Below are 17,406 nucleotides of genomic sequence, written 5' to 3'. Positions count from 1 at the left end.
AGTGTACAGATTTAAACATAAAGTGACAGCATTTTAGTCCTGTATGACAAATTATTCCGACAGTAAATTGCAATATATTGTAAGGTGCAAAATTATAATGAAAACATCAGTATGCGCTTCAAACTCCTAAATATGGTATTAACCATCAAATGTATATATGTATATTTCAGGACTAATCCTCAAATATATAAACCCATTCTCCCTCTTAACAAAGGAGGTAAATGTTTTGGTAACCCGGACATACTTGCAAGGTCTACACTTCCTATGCCCACATTTGTACATTCCAACCATGAGCTAGAAGCCTCAACCTTATCCTTCAATTGGGTGGGCGCTAATATAGTACCCAAAGTGGCACACCTCCTCGAGGTCTATCTCAAACCTTCCTCCATTAGTCCTGCTAGCTTGTCATCAGCAGCTAGTAACCTGGGAAAACTGGGAGCTATTTTGGTAACCTGGCAAAACTGGGTACTATACTTAGTGACAAAAGTGACACCCCTGAACTCTTTGGCATCTTGATGTTATTTGACATCTTGTAATTTTTTTCCCTTGGTTGGAATTCCATCGCATTTTTAGCCCTGCTAATATCTCTAGGGGGGGTAGTTCCTCTCCCTCGGTCTTTTAGCTAGAAGATCAGCTTCATAAACATAGTCTTCATGCTTAATACAATTTCTTCCTAAATTTCTTCAGTGTGTTCCTGTCAGGGTTTTTTCGCTGTTTTGTTTGCCATGTGCTGCTGGCAGCCATTTTACTCACCTCTCTTGCTGACTATGGCGCATTGTGGGGGATGCTACTCATTTCCTGCACTTCCTTTTATGGCCAGACTGGTGTGCATCATCTGTGTGAGACAGGATGCAGTCTCAGAATTGTGATGTCATCACTTATTATTTAAAGGGCCTCTGTTCAGTAGGCTTTGCCTTTGCGTTGTCTCAGACCTGTTTGTGAGAGTTCCTGTGTATTACCTGGCTGTCTGACGTCCTTCCTGGTTCCTGATCCCTGGCTTGTTCCTGACTCTGCTGTTTTCCTTGTTCCTGATTCCGGCTCGTCTGACTATTCGCTTTGGCTCCTGACTCGGCTCGTCTGACTACCAGCTCTGGTTTTGACTCCTGGCTTGTTATTTGACTTGTGGACTTTTTATTATTTTTTTGTTATTAATAAAGGTGTGATTATTTTTGCACTTCTCGTCTCAGTCTGATTCCTGGCACCCTGACAGTTTCCTGAAATCGGTTTACAAATGACATTTCAAATCACATTGCTACCAATAGAACCTATTAGAGTCAGATCTAAATAGTTGATTTGTGTGGGTTGGTATTCAAATGTAAACCTCAGACCTATGTGGTTATCATTTAACCACTCTATAAAATCCTGTATAAGGTCTTCTAGACCATACCACACAAACAACAAATCGTCAATATATCTTTTAAAGACCTGAATGTATGATCTGTATGGATTTCTATCTCCAAAGATGTGGGAAAATCCCCACCAACCTAGAAATAAGTTCGCATAGGAAGGGGCAAATTTTGCTCCCATCGCAGTCCCACACCTTTGGAGATAAAACACCCACTGAAACTGAAAAAAGTTGTGTGTAAGCAAGAATGTAGTGACTCGAATAATGTATGCTTGAAAATCCTCTGTGTAATCAGTGAAATTGTTCAAGTAAAAAAAAATATAGCTTCAATACCTTTGTCGTGTGGTATCGTGGAGTATAAGGACACCACATCTACTGTCAGCCATAAATAATCCTTTCTCCACATTATATTCTTAGCAATGTTTAGTGTCTCTGACATTTTGCTGCCTAATCTCAGTCCCCAAATTAAAGGAACATTAAACACTAAGGGCAAAATTACTAGTTTTGCGGTATGGGTTTTCCGCATGCGATATAATCTTTTCTCGATAAATTTCCATTGCGCAGCTATTACAAGTCTTTAAAAATCATGATTGCTTTTACTCAACAATCCTTTCTGTGCTCGAAGAGCTGTAGTTAACCGTTTTCTGCAACATAAAACTTTCACAAAACACTTCAAAAATACATTACAAAGTACATTTACACTCATATTAACACTGTCTATTAAAAAATATTTTAAAAAATATTGCACACAAAAGTTATAAGGGATCAAAGATAGGAGATCTCGGGTGGATTTATATGTATAGACATATGTTTAACTATGGAGATAATGAAACGATTTTACATTACAATCTTATGCACATTAAACAATATCTCAGAGGGATTTTCAAAGAGATATTCGCATATAAATCTCGAGATATCTAGACATAGATATATTCATATACATATCTCGCTATAAATAGATATATCAGTCCGAAAATCATCACATATATAGAGAAAAATGTATTTCTAAATAAATAGAACATATTCCGTTACAAAAACATTTTCGCAATATGAAATATTTGCATTTTCATTTACACTTTTCATGGGGTTTGCGCAACAGATTTGTCTGTTTGTCTTGTCCATTGACTTCTATGGGGAATGCGTGAATGCGCACGCGATTTGGCTGTTTGGATTACGTAGCTTAAAGCATGCTCAAAATAAGTTATTTTGCAACTTGTAATAGCTGCGCAACCCCAAATGTGAAAAAGCCCTAACGTGCGCAGTGTTTTCGCAACTGATTTGCCCTGCGACTTGTAATCTTGCCCTAAATAAATGCTAGATATAATGAAGCATTCAGAGAAAAGATTAGTCTGAGAATAACGTGTAGATGTATTTTTTACAGTTTCATTAAATGTAAAGTTTTAGTGTCTATAAAACAATCGCAGCTGCCATGTTGTAACTTAGGTTACCTTCTCTGCTGTGCGCCAATTAAGGACAGTTATAAATAGTTTTTACTTTTTTAAAGGTAGTTAGTTTTTTTTAGTAAAAGTTAGTCTATTTTGGGTTAACTTAGGGGGTGTTAGGTTAGGGGGTTTGGATGTTAATGGGTTATTTTGCGTTGGGGGCTGGCGGTTTGGGGTTAATAGTGTAGAGGTTTGGTTTATTGTGTGGGGTGTGGCAGTTTAGGGGTTAATAGTGTAAAGAGGTAGTTTGCGATGTGGGGGCTGGCGGTTTAGTGGATCATAGTGAAGTTTAGTGCAACTGTTTCATCCAGACTTAGGGGCTGATTTATCATCGGTCTGTCCGAGGAAACAGGGGCATCAGGGGCCGCCGTTCGCCCCTTGGTAATTCGGCCCCAAACTCTTTACGTGACCTGAAAAGTTGAGCGCTAAAACGCAATCGCATTTACTTTTAACTTGTACTACGAGCGCATATTACCACTCTATGCTACCCATAGAAAATATGGGAAGCTTAAATTACCGCGAGTTTGCAAAAATAAATTTGCTGTAATTTTAACAGTGCGCCACTTTTAATATGGTTTTGAGCGTAAAGAACACTGTGATCTCGCAATTGTGTTTACGCTCCTCGCGATCGTGTTTACGCTCCTTGCGCTAACAGTAGCACTACACTCATAATCTGGCCCGTAAGAGTTTATACATGCACAGTATATATAAGCATTTAAGTCAGGCATTGAAACTGCATAGAAAATAATAGTTTTTATATATGGGCAGTACATGAGCAATTAAACACTGCATTACAAAAGGTCTGCACACACAATAAATATTTGTTTATACACACTCTATATCAACAATGACGTAACTTGCATGGGATGCTTTTAAAAGCTATGTCTCTGTTGGTCTATTTACAAGTCATTTTTATATTTCCAATCTGGAGATGGGAATCCAAATAGTGTGTCACATCATCTGATAGTGTGTCCTGCCAGCTGTTTTGCAGATCCAGACCAGTGTTGCCGTCACAGTCACAGACAAACACCAGCATTGGAGTGTGTAGACAAACAAATACAATATACTGAAGAATAAAGATTCCTTATACTGTGTAGTCACCAAGCTTGGTTTATGTTTGCAACAGATGGTGGCGCTGTCTCCCTGAACAATCCAGTTTTATTTGTCTTTCTATTGGGCTAAATATTAACTTTTTTTTCTCTCAAATAAGGTGTCTAATTGGTGTATTGATTTAATCTTTCGTGAAAGTTGGTGTAAAACAGACTTATATATTCCACATTTACAGTGATCATATCATGTGACCCCTCACTTAAAGCGACATTCCAGCCAAAATTGGAATCCACATGGATGCATTTCAGTTTTAAATTGAAGCACTTTTACAATATAGATGTATTAGCAGACATGCTTCTAATAAAAGCTATAGCTGTTTCAAATCTGTATTTAGGTATGCTCTGTGCACCAGCATTTTAAACACAGGTGCTTGTATCATCTGGTAATGACTCAATTTGTTAATTGCTGACATGATACAAGCCCCACTGGCACTCTGAGCAGCTGCATTATTTAAAAAGCTGGTGCACTGAGAATATCTATCTATGCTTCACGTGCAGAGAAAAATGTTAACACTAAAACACTGATATATTTTACTAGAAGAATTTTTTTCGATACATGTATATTGCAAATATGTTTCTATTCAAAGATGTAATTCATCTATGTGCATTTAAATTTTGACCGTAATGTCCCTTTAAAAGAAGAATTTGACCTTTTTAAATGAAACTTGCATGATTCAGATACAGCATGTAATTTAATGGAGATAAATTTCACTTGAATTTACTTTTATTATCAAAATGTGCACATCATTTTATAGTATATGTATATATTAGTTTGTGATTGGCTGGCTGCTGTCACATGATACATGGGGCGGGAAATGGAAAGAAACATTGAAATTTGATGGAATTCTACTGTATTTAAAGGGATACAAGACACAAATGTTTTCTTTTTGGGATTCAGACAGAGCATACAATTTTATAAAGGTTTCCAATTTACTTCTATTATCAAAGTTGCTTTGTTCTCATGTTATTCTTTGTTGAAGAGATACCTAGGTACGTGTCTGGAGAAATACATGACAGGAAATAGTGCTACCATATAGTGCGCTTGCAAATGGATAACATTTTTGTAAAACTGCTGCTATATAGTGCTCCAGCCATGTGAACGCTTTTGAGCTTATGCCACTACTTTTCAACAAAAGATGCCAAGAAAATGAAGAAAATTAGAAAGTTGTTTAAAATGTCATGCTCTATCTGATTTTTTTAAAGAAAAATTTGGGGTTTAATATCCTTTTAATGATCTTTTAAGAAAGTGGTCTCAGATGTGTACAGATTTATTTCTAGATGAGATAAATGAACAGTGTACACTCATATTTATTATTGTTAACCTGATTTCTAACAGCTGGCTGCGTGATAACCAGGAGGTCACATGATCTCTCATTTGAAAGTGGACAGTGATTCTAATGAGATGTCCTATTTCCTTCTATGTTGCACAAAGGCTGCGGCTCTTACTGCACATCCCCAAGATCAGACTTTAAACAAGTACATAATCCAGGGTATCTTTTGCCCTCTCGGGGCCTCCATCTGTGGACAGCCGAGATGTTACCACGGACACAATGTGCCATTATAGATGACATAGCTGCCCTTTAACCTCTCGGATGCCACAAAGGGATGTTCCTTTGCTATCCAAGGGAATAACCCAAAATATTGCAGAATTCACCCTCTTCCGAGATTTACTGTGACTGTGACATTTATTCAGTAGGATACTATGGGCAGTGAAATCGCCCTATACTTGAGATTGTTACCCATGACATTTTGGCCAAAAGACAGTATATGAGTCGTGTTAGATTTAGCTTTTAGCAAAGTGACATTTTCTCTGTCTTTCTTGCAGTGCCCGGAAGCCCTTTAAGGACCATAGTGCACTTTAACTGCAGCCCTACAAGCTCCGTCACCTTCCCATGGAACCCAGAAAGTCCTGACTTGCTGGAGATATTTGTGCAGAGCCCGTGTGTCTGTCCCAACAGGTGTCAGTCTAAGGACGTGGGTCCCACCACCATCATTCTCATTTTGTTCATCACATCCAGCGCTCTCTATTTCCTGTACGGTGAGTTCTGGAACCTCTGGGGATCTCTGACACTGGGTGAATTTGTCTGTTACAGAAAATGGGACTCTTAAATTAGGCTGAGATTATACGGCTAAAATCTCCCCAGAACAATATGATAATGACTTCACTGCATATTAATAAGTAACAAAGAATAAGGCTATTGTTATCGCTGATGGATAAACAAAGCGATATTTTGTCATGTGAGGATATAGTGGGATACAGAACGTCTAATTGTGTCAGCAATGCTCCTCACACCAGTATTCATACACCGTTCATAGAGCCAACAGGGGCTTGTATTGCTTCAGTGATGACTCAGTTTGTTCTCTGGACAGGCCCTGAGTTTGCATACGTATATAGATATACTTTGGGCTAGATTACAAGTGGAGCGCAAATGATTTTGCAAGGGTTTTAATGATTGTTTGCGCTCCTTTTTAATTGTGCTGATATTACAAGTTAAGCGAAATCGAGATTACGCTAGCACAATCTTGATTTATGCTAGAACAGGGCTCGACAAACCCAGAATTTTACCCCTAGCTCCTAACTTTTTAGTTTCTTCTCCATAGATCTATTTACAAATACCACTGTCTGGCTCCTAAAAGTATATATTGCTCCTAAGGGCTAGATTTATGAAGCCCCTACGGCAGCAAGTTCTCACTAGAACTTGCTCGCCGTGATTTATCAAGCAGCGGTCACAAGACCGCTGCTTCCCTAAGCTGTTCGCCACCTCTAAACTGGCGAAATTCAATCTCCTCGGTCGAGTCCGACCAAGGAGATTGACAGCTCCTGCCCGCACGTGATTGGCTGTGCGCGGGCAGGATTGCACGCGAGCGCAAAATTGCGCTCGTGTGCAATGCCAAATACCTGCGGGTAATTTCGCCCCGCCACAGGCGAGCTGAGGTGTACAGGGGCGCGTATACGTGCCCCTGTACGCCTCAGCTATAATAAATCTAGCCCTAAATATTCTTACTGGCTCCTAAAGTTTAAAAAAGATTTGTCGACCCCTATGCTAGAATCCTTGCCTGTGATCTCAAGAGCTGTGGTTTACTGTTTTGCAAAATTAAAAACTTGCACAACAATACTTCAATACATTACAAAGTACAGTTAAACTCATAGTAACACTGTCTAATGAAAACTACGCAAGAACAAAATATTGCACACAAAAGTTATAAGGGCTCAAAGATATAAGATCTTGAGTGTTGGAAAAAAAAGGCAGGCAAATGGCTTTAACATTAAAACATACATATACATTGCTAAAGATGGATATGTATGTATATAGATATGTCTATATATGTGTACATATATATTAATGTTTTTATATGTGCATATATGTATTTACAGACACATAAATACATATGTATACATATATAGACATATATAGCAGTGCATTAGAGCCGTTTGCCGTAAAGTAGATCGAAACATGTAAAAGCATATTTATGCAATATTCATTTTTTATGATTAACTATGTATTTACTGTAAATATTTCACATTCCAATGCTCTGCACATAGCAGAATATGTTCTATTTATTTCTAAATAGATATTCCTATATATATCTGTATATATCTATATATAATCATCTATATATAGGTATAAATATATATTTGTTTAAAAAAACATCAGATATATGTAGAAATTGTTATTTATGAATAAACAGAACATATTCCGTTATGTAAAGGACATTGGAAAATGAAATATTCATGTAATTTCATGTCGTGTTAGCGCTATTGAGAATATGTTATGGTGTTTGAGCGAGAGTGGGGCGTTTTTTCAACTTTTTTTCTTCATGGACTTCTGTGGAGGAATGCGTGAACATGATTACTATTTTCAAATTTTGACTTTTTGCGTAAGTCTGGTTACCACTGTAGAAAAAAACTTGTAATACCAGCGCAACCCAACTAGCGCAAAAATGAAAATCCTAGCAGAGTTTTCACTATAGCGAAAACGCAAAATACCGCTCCAGTTGTAATCTAGCCCTATGTGTGCACATGCACAGTAATAGCTAACGCTGAAATGGTATGTGACCTACAAACTGCTTCTATGTGAAACTCAAATATACTTGTGCATTTTATTTTTTAAGTAGTAAATCCCATTAAGATTCCCACTTCTGTTTACTAATTGATAAAATTAGACTAGTCTGTAATTGTGCAACAATGCAGTGTAACAGTGAAATGCGGTATAACAGAGCAGTACGGTATAACAGTGCAATGCGGTATAACAATGCAATGCGGTATAAAAGTGCAATGCGGTATAACAGAGCAGTGCGGTATAACAGTGCAAAGTGGTATAACAATGCAATGCGGTATAAAAGTGCAATGCGGTATAACAGTGCAATGCGGTATAACAGAGCAGTGCGGTATAACAGTGCAATGCGGTATAACAGAGCAGTGCGGTATAACAGTGCAATGCGGTATAACAATGCAATGCGGTATAACAGTGCAATGCGGTATAACAGTGCAGTGCGGTATAACAGTGCAATGCAGTATAACAGAGCAGTGCGGTATAACAGTGCAATGCGGTATAACAATGCAATGCGGTATAACAGTGCAATGCGGTATAACAGTGCAATGCGGTATAACAGTGCAGTGCGGTATAACAGTGCAATGCAGTATAACAGTGCAGTGCGGTATAACAGTGCAATGCAGTATAACAGTTTACTGGCAGATTTTCACACCTAGTTATATTTGCCTGAGCATAGAAAATATTCAGATTTTTTGCTGGCTCTAAGTAGAATTCATGTTATTTTTCCCAAATAATTGTTGTTGATAAATTAACGATTATTTTATTTATTAGTCCTGATGCAAATTTTTGTTGTATTGAGTGGATTTCTATTCATAACCACGCAAGGTTATTGTGCATAAAAGACAGAGATTTCTAAACATTTTTTTTTTATTATTTTGAATGTGCCCACGGGAAGAGGAAACGTCTGGGGTTTCAAAAACTCATAATTTTATCTTTAGCAATTTGTTACTGTCTTGTCAAAACGAAACCGCACGATTTGTAAAGTTAACTTATTCTTTCAGTGGGATATTAAAGTATTTTATTTGTTGGATCTAAAAAGAGGGTACTTTATGTTTTACAGTTATTTTATTTATATTGTGTTAGTTTTTTAATTAAAGGGACAGTCTAGTCAAAATGAAACTGTCATGATTCAGATAGGACATGCACCTTTAAACAACTTTCCAATTTACTTTTATCATCAAATTTGCTTTGTTTTCTTGGTATTCTTTGCTGAAAGCTAAACCTAGGTAGGCTCATATGCTAATTTTTAAGCCGTTGATGGCCGTCTCTTATCTCAGTGCATTTTGACATTTAGACACTGCTAGTTTGTGTGTGTGTCATATAGATAACATTGTACTCACTCCCGTGGAGTTATTTAAGAGTCAGAACTGATTGGCTAAAATGCAAGTCTGTCAAAAGAACTGAGATAAGGGAGCAGTCTGCAGAGGCTTAGAAACAAGGTAATCACAGAGGTAAAAAGTATATTAATATAACTGCGGTTATGCAAAACCTGGGAATGGGTAATAAAGGGATTATCTATTTTTTTAAGCAATAAATAGTCTGGAGTAGACTGCCCCTTTAAATTAATTCATTTTAAAGAGATTGTTGTTCTTGTTCTGAATAAAAACACCTTGGGGTGTTGTATCTTTTAGCTCATTTGTTCTATATATAAGGGATAGTTATCCTACAGTGTAATACTTAGATCCCATCTTGTATCAACCGCACTTTCTTGACTGCAAGATAACTGACTGCAGTCATGTGACTGGGTGTCATGGATACATATTTTGCTATTTATGATGCCCTAGTGTGAGAATGTCTGATGTAAGATAGCGTTATGGTTAGGCGACATTCCTTGCTAGGATATTATGGCATATCCAATATTCATATCAACGTAAAATGTACCACCAGAAATGATCTAATCCAATAGGGCATAGCATAACCTGGTGTACGTTTCATCCAGCCTCTTTTAAAGGTCTTAGATATTTTCTATGAGTAAGCCCTATTAGTGGGCGTGAAATGCGTTAGAGACAGTTGCACTCTTGGCTGCCTAGCCATGCTGTCTTTTCATTTTTTGTATTTTGATTTGCTCCAACACATTTTTGGTTTTATGCACACTAGTAGTGTGTATTTCTTTGTGCCTTAGATATTTTCCTCTACATTTTGTATCTACCTTATCTGAGTCTACATGTTGCTGCTGTTCGTGGTCACATGACCTGAGAGGCAGTGCTCAGCACAGCCGCTATCTCTCAGAAAACTGTGCAGACCGTCTGGGCTGTTGGCAACAACATTTCTCTCAGGCTAGATGGTAGCAAGTTCAGGAGTAATTAGCACACTTTTAGATAAAGCGTAGTTGAGTTATGGAACAGACTTACAGTAGAGGTGGTAAGGCCAAATACTATAAAGGGAATACAAGAATACCTGGGATATATATAAGGCTACTATAAAAATATGTTTTCAGGGTTGGGGTACTGTATGGGCACACAGTACTACTGCTGGTGTCAGCAGGATACAGCAATGTCCTTGTATACATCTCAGTCCTTCTATTCACCTCCGATCATCAATCGCCCTTATGGTGTCAATTACCCAGGTGCCGCCAGCATAAAACAGGAACATAGAAACACGCCCTTCCTTATTGATGCCCTAAATAACAGATAGAGATAGAACTTTCCAGTAGTATAACAGTCTAACCATGTACAAAAGTACAGTGAATTCCAGACATACTGCACATAGTTCTCATATTTCTTCTGAACTGGAGAAACCCCAGCTGTTTAAACTCACTTGTTCCCACAAGCGCAATGCTGATAATCTGCAAGTCCCAATTACTTGTTTGTGCACCATTCTTATGTATTCCTGCACAACAGAATCATAGTTACCCTATACATTGTTGTGTAGTGCTAAACCATAATACCTGGTCATAGTAACAAACAGCTTTATTTATTAATTGTGTGCTTTTTGCAAAAGATCTACATTCAAAATAAATGTATAATATACCCACAATATATCTGTAATAAAGTGCTGCATTGAAAAACATCTATATTCACAAATGTTTTATATATGCACAGTATATATCAGCAATTAAGCACTGCACTGCATAAGGCCTGCATATGCAATATGGGCGAGTTTACAAGATGAGTGCTCAGTTTTGTCACTTCTGTGCGCACTACTGAGCGTGAGATTTGGGTTGTGAGCACAATTATCGCTCCCTCGTGCACACAATTGCGAGTGATTTCCCCCCCCATAGACTTGAATGGAGCCTCATTTTCATGCCTACAGCCTCTCAGCCACAACTCGCGTGACCCCTATCGCAACAACACAGCAATATTTATGTATACTAATGTATACATATATATTTATGTGTTTATATGTGTATGACTATATACATATATACACATATGTATACGTATATATTTAAAGAGATATACATGTTAATAAAGTTGGTCTAATGGATCCATATGTAAAAGAATTTTCAGCCCGTTTTTTTTCTAACATCTCCTAACTTCGTCCCCTTATAACTTCTCTGTGCAATATTATTATTAAATCATTTTATTAGTGTTAATATGAGTGTCAGTGCACTGTACATTGTAATTTCAATGTCTTTTGTGACACTTTTTAGGTTTGCGCTATGGTTAACACCTGTTTTCAGAAGTAGTGTAACCAAAGTGCAAATCGCGATGGCGCAAACGCATTTACTCACAGCTTGTAGTATGAGTAAAATTATAGGTGCACACGTAATTTGTAAACTCACAATTTCGCCCCAAACCTAAGCGAAAATTGCACAGAAGCATGCACTCAACTTGTAATCTAGCTCTTAATGTTTTATATATGCAGATTATTTATCAACAATTAAGCACTGCATTGCAAAAGGTCTGCATATACATAAATGTTTTCTATATGCACAGAATATATCAACAGTTAGGTGCTGCATTACAAAAGGTCTGTGTACTAAAAAAACGTTTTATAACCCCTTAAGGACCAGCGACGTACCCTGTATGTCGCTGGCCTTTTTTTGGGACTTGATTGTTTTATATTGCGGTCTTGCCACCAGCGTTGAGACTGCTCTATTACACAAATCCTGCTGGAGGGAGGGAATTAATAGCGTGTTCTTGCTAGACTTGTGCTATTATGTCCTGAAAAAACCCTTAACGACCAGTGACATATAGGGTACATTGTGGTCATTAAGGGGTTAAGCATTTAAACTGCCATTTTGCCACAATTGCTGCATAGCATAGTAGGTGGTTAGAGTCTTAGTCCTGCAGGATACACTCCAGCCTTTCTCGGGGCCAATAGAAAAAATATATAGTTTTCAAATGTAAATTGCAGTAAAAGCAGGCAAAATAAATAATGAAAGTTAGGCTTCAGTTACTACGTATAATTAAAGAATTGATGGGGAATTCCATTTTCGAGTTTAAGGTGTCTTTAAATGTTTGTTATCAGCAAAATGTTTAAATGAGTTTAATCAAATTTTAATAATGTTAGTTCTCTGTTTCTAACCCATTGTGACACCACCTGTGTCTTTAGGCAGCTGTTCCCTGCACTCAGTACAGACGCCCGAGGGCATGCGCATCACTCCCGAACCCCACATCTGGTGCTGGATCTGCCACCTGCTGCCACGACAAAGAGCGTCCCAGAACCGATTGGTGCTGCGTTTATAAGAGAAGCTGGACAGTAATACCCAGTCTGCCATTATCTCTTGATAACCTCAGCTGGCACAGTGCCGGCCAAGTGCGACCAGCCGCATGTAACAAGTTTCGTGCTGACTGGGAAGTTTGGTCACGGATTTGGAAAGCAGTCAGAGCTTTGACTAACTGACAGAAAAATCAGATCTACTGATGAAACTTTAGTTGTGCAGAATATAATGGAAATATGGATTTCGTTCATGTGATTCTTAAAGGGATATAAAACCCCAAAATGTTCTTCCATGATTCAGACAGAGAATACAATTTTAAATAGCTTTCCTATTTACTTCTATTATGTAATTTGCTTCATTCTCATTGTATCCTTTGTTAAAAAGCATACCTAGGTACACTCAGGCACAACAATGAGCTGCTGCTGATTGGTGGCGCTATATATATATATATATATATATATATATATATATATATATATACCTATTTACATTGGCTGAAACAGTGTGCTCAGCTAACTCCCAGTAGTGCATTGCTGCATCTTCAACAAAGGATACCAAGAGAATGAAGCAAACTTGGTAACAGAAGTAAATTGGAAAGTTATTTAAAATGCCATTGTCTATCTCAATCATGAAAGAAAAAAAAGACCATGTACTGTAAAAAAAATTTCCTGAATGAGTATAAAAATTATGATAAATTGCTTATTTATGTTTATTTTTGTATATTAAATAGCTGTTTTTGCTCTTTGATACTACAACCATTATAATGGGCTGAGCTTACAAGGAAATCATACTGTATTACTTACCTCTTCTACCCCCCACTTTCACAATACACTGTCCCTTTAAGCAATCCCACTACTTATTATTATTAAAGACTTTACCTACTTTTTTCACATTGGAATAATTTAACTACATGGTATCTTGCAGCGTGGAATTGTCATTGCATTGTTGGAGCATATATAAAATGTATGGCTGCTCCCGTCTCATCATGTGACTAGGCTGGGGCTCCTCCAATAGAGTTGGCTGCCCTGGGGAAATCTATCTCACTGTGCTTAAGGTTATATCCCCTGGCAGCCACAGGGACAAATTCTGACTCATCAATCTGCCGTATTATACTCAGTGACACACATAAGTGTTGTCAGGGAGGGAGGGAGACCTTGTGAACGCTCTCCCATGGGTGCGGCAGGGGATATGTAGTTATGTTGTTCTAACCTTTGGCTGCTGTTGCTACAACAGGAACATATTCAGCTGGATATAGTTACACAGCACATGGTATCTGCTAACACGAGACATTTACCTTCTGGGTGCCGATCATTCACTGATAGCAGATACTGATCATTTAAAGGGACGGTAATAACACTGTAACTACAAGATATTTCTATTGTCTTGCTATAGAATAACATATCAGCCAAGTCTAAACATTTTAAAACAAATTAACTTCTTGTTTTCTACAATTGTTTTTCAGTAGTCAAACTCCACCCACCTTTTGCCTCATTTGGAGGAGCCAATCCAGGCTTAAATCTGCAGATAACAAGACTAGGCTTGAGAAATCTACAGTGTGGATTTTCAGCTCTGATAATTAGAAAAGTCGCAATTTTTAGAGCTAAATTACATGAAAAGGGGCAAAATAAATAAAGGAAAGTATATTAATTACACGTAACTAAACATTATATATAAAAATCTCAAAATGTTTAATGTCCCTTTAAGATTTTTTTATTTAAAGGGTCACTCTAATGCACATCCTATATGCTGTAACACTCATTGGTTTCAAAACTGGCCATAAATGTGTGTTTAACCCGTGCGGTTACCAACAAAAAACACATTCCACTTTAGTGCCTCTAACGTGGCTCTTAAAGGGACAGTCAACACCAGAATTATTGTTGTTTTAAAGATAGATAATCCCTTTATTACCCATTCCCCAGTTTTGCATAACCAACACAATTATAATAATACACTTTTTACCTCTGTAATTACCTTGTATCTAAGCCTCTGCTGACTTCCCCCTTATTTCAGTTCTTTTGACAGACTTGCATTTTAGCCAATCAGAGCTCACTCCTAGGTCACTTCATGTGCATGAGCTTAATATTATCTATATGGAACACATGAACTAATGCTCTCTAGTGGTCAAAATGCATTCAGATTAGAGGCAGTCTAAGAAATTATCATATGAACCTCCTAGTTTTAGCTTTCAACTATAAATACCAAGAGAACAAAGCAAAATTGGTGATAAAAGTAAATTGGGAAGTTGTTTAAAATCACATTCCCTATTTAAATCATGAAAGTTTTTTTTGGACTTGACTGTCCCTTTAAGCAGTGAGCCAATCAGGAGCAGCAGTTGCATCGACCAATCACTGGCCGTGTCCTGTGCAGAAGCTACAATGCTTTCAGCTACCGGACAGAATTTACCTACATGTTTCTCACTGTTGCTGGGGTTAAACACAGTTATCTAATACAAAATATATCTAATATACAATGTCATGCTTATATTACAATATCCCTTTAATGTCTGGCTGTTATAAGTCTGAAAATTAGCTCAAGAATGTACTACATAGGGCCAGATCACATTGCAGTAATTGTAAAGGGAAAATTTAGCACAAGGTTTGCTGAGGCTCTATAACATTACGATATATTTAATGTAAAAAAGCTGCTTTATTTATGGGTTGTTGTTTTTAATAAATTCTAAGACTGGCACATTGTACACACTCCTGGGGCCAATACCGGTGTTCTAAAGGTAGGAATGTGACTACCGCGTCACTTCTGGTGACTTTAATCAGCTGCTGGAGGTTTGTGGCGCTCACTGCTCATGCGCTAGAGGCCCAACCTCCTACAAACAGCTGTTTAAGGCAGAATAGGTGACAACTTATTTTAGAACACCGGTGTTCTAGAGTAAGTTGTCTACCCCGTAGGAATTGCCGCCTGATCGCTCTGTCCTCTCCATAACACAGATTTTATTGTGCAATAATTTTGAAATAGTTTTTACTTGCTGTATTTAGTTTCCTTTTCGCCGTTCTATACCTTTATAGCAATATCTCAAATTAGTCAACGCTGTACCGTGCTGTATTTTTGTGTTTTCTGAATGATCATTTCCTAAAGCCTCCAATATAATCCTCAGACGTTTTTACCTCGTTATGAATTATCTTCTTGCTTCCACCAATGTCTAATTAGCTCAGACTGAAGTCCTTATAACAACTCCTGGAAACGAAACTCCCGTTACAGTCCCCATGTTATTGGTGTTTGTTCCGTGAGAGCAAATAGGTATGTTGTACAGTAACAGTAATATCATAACGAGGTAAAAACGTCTGAGGATTATATTATATCTCTTCAACAAAGAATATCATGGGAACAAAGAAAAATTAATAATCAAAGTAAATTTAAAAGTCAATTGGAAACTTTTTTTTTTTAATTGTATGTTCTGTCTGAATTACACAGAAAATGTTTTGGTTTTATATCCCTTTAAAACTATTTATGCTATCAACTTCTCTTCTGCAAAAAATGCGTTTGTTATAAGTTATCACTGCTACCTACCAATACATTTTAGCAGAGGTAGAAAAATATCACTACAGTTTACTAATAAGGGGAGATAAGTTACTAGCCCAGAGGCAAAAGCTACTAGTCCTTTCAAGAAAAATACTTTTTTTTTTTTTTTTTAACTCATCCACGGCAATTTGTTACTCGTCCGGGACTAGTGGAAATTTCCAGCCTTTCCTTATTGGTTTCACAAGTTCTGCTGCCGTATCGGACTTTGGTTGCAAGCGCACACACATGCCACTGTTGGCATCAGATATTGCAGGCATGACAAATGGTTAAAGGGACATTAAACACTAAATAAATGCTAGATAGAATGAAGCATTCAAAGAAAAGATTAGACTGTGAATAACAAGTAGATGTATTTATTTAAAGTTTCATTAGTTGTTTAAATATTGACAAAATAAGTGTAAAGTTTTAGTGTCTATAAAACACTGGGAGCTGCCATGTTGTAACTTAGGTTACCTTCTCTGCTGTGGCCAATTAGAGACAGTTATAAATAGGTCACTAGAGTAAGCAGCCAATGGCTGTGTGGGATATAACAGTGTTCTGCCCTTCTATTTCTAACAGGAACTGAAAAGCTCACAATTTCAGTATGGAATTGCAGGAAAAGGGGACAAAATAAATAATGAAAGTATATTGCAGACTTTTTAATATTTATACGATTTATCATTTTATATTACCATCTCAAAATGTTTAATGTCCCTTTAAGCACGAGTTTCACAACTGGATACACATTTTAAAAATTAAAGGGATATGAAACCCAAAATGTTCTTTGTGATTCAGACAGAGCATACAAAAAAAAAAAAAGTTTCCAATTTGCTTTATTATCAAATTTGCTTCATTCCCATGATATTCTTTGTTGAAGAGATACCTAGGTAGCTATCTGGGTCACTGAATGGCAGGAAATAGTGCTGCCCTCTAGTGCTCTCTCAAATGGATAACATTCTTGGAAAACTGCTGCCATATAGTGATCCAGAAATGGGCTGGCTCCTAAGCTTATATCCCTGCTTTTCAACAAAAGATACCAAGAGAACAAAGATAAAAAGCTGTTTAAAATCACATTCTCAATCATGAAAGAAAAAAAGTTGGGTTTCATATCCCTTTAACAACGTAAATAAATAAACAGGAACATTTTCCCCCCAAACGTTACCATATTGCATAATTACTTCTAATTATAATAAAATTGCACTAATCAGCTTTTAAAGTAATAATGGTTTGTTTCTTTAAAGGGACAGTCTACACCAGAATATTTATTGTTTTAAAAGAAAGATAATCCCTTTATTACCCATTCCCTAGTTTTGCATAACCAACACAGTTATAATAA

General features: G+C 37.2%; 1 protein-coding gene across 2 annotated transcripts in view; it reads left to right on the top strand.

Moving 5' to 3' along the window:
* LOC128642615 (uncharacterized) overlaps positions 1–17,406 on the top strand; it is a 65,160-nt gene that overhangs the window by 11,186 nt on the left and 36,568 nt on the right. Inside the window, exons 3-4 of one of the 2 annotated variants that reach the window (XM_053695395.1) lie at positions 5,722–5,934; positions 12,449–13,443. In XM_053695395.1, coding sequence (XP_053551370.1) covers positions 5,722–5,934; positions 12,449–12,582 — 347 coding nt within the window. In that variant the 3' untranslated portion in view covers positions 12,583–13,443. Of the gene's footprint in view, positions 1–5,721; positions 5,935–12,448; positions 13,444–17,406 lie in introns of those variants that run through there. The other variant, XM_053695396.1, reaches the window with a different exon arrangement.

The sequence above is a fragment of the Bombina bombina genome, chromosome 12, assembly GCF_027579735.1.
Source record: "Bombina bombina isolate aBomBom1 chromosome 12, aBomBom1.pri, whole genome shotgun sequence".
Lineage (NCBI taxonomy): Eukaryota > Metazoa > Chordata > Amphibia > Anura > Bombinatoridae > Bombina > Bombina bombina.
The sequence above is the reverse complement of the archived record's forward strand: the minus strand, read 5'-3'. Positions and strand labels throughout refer to the sequence as shown.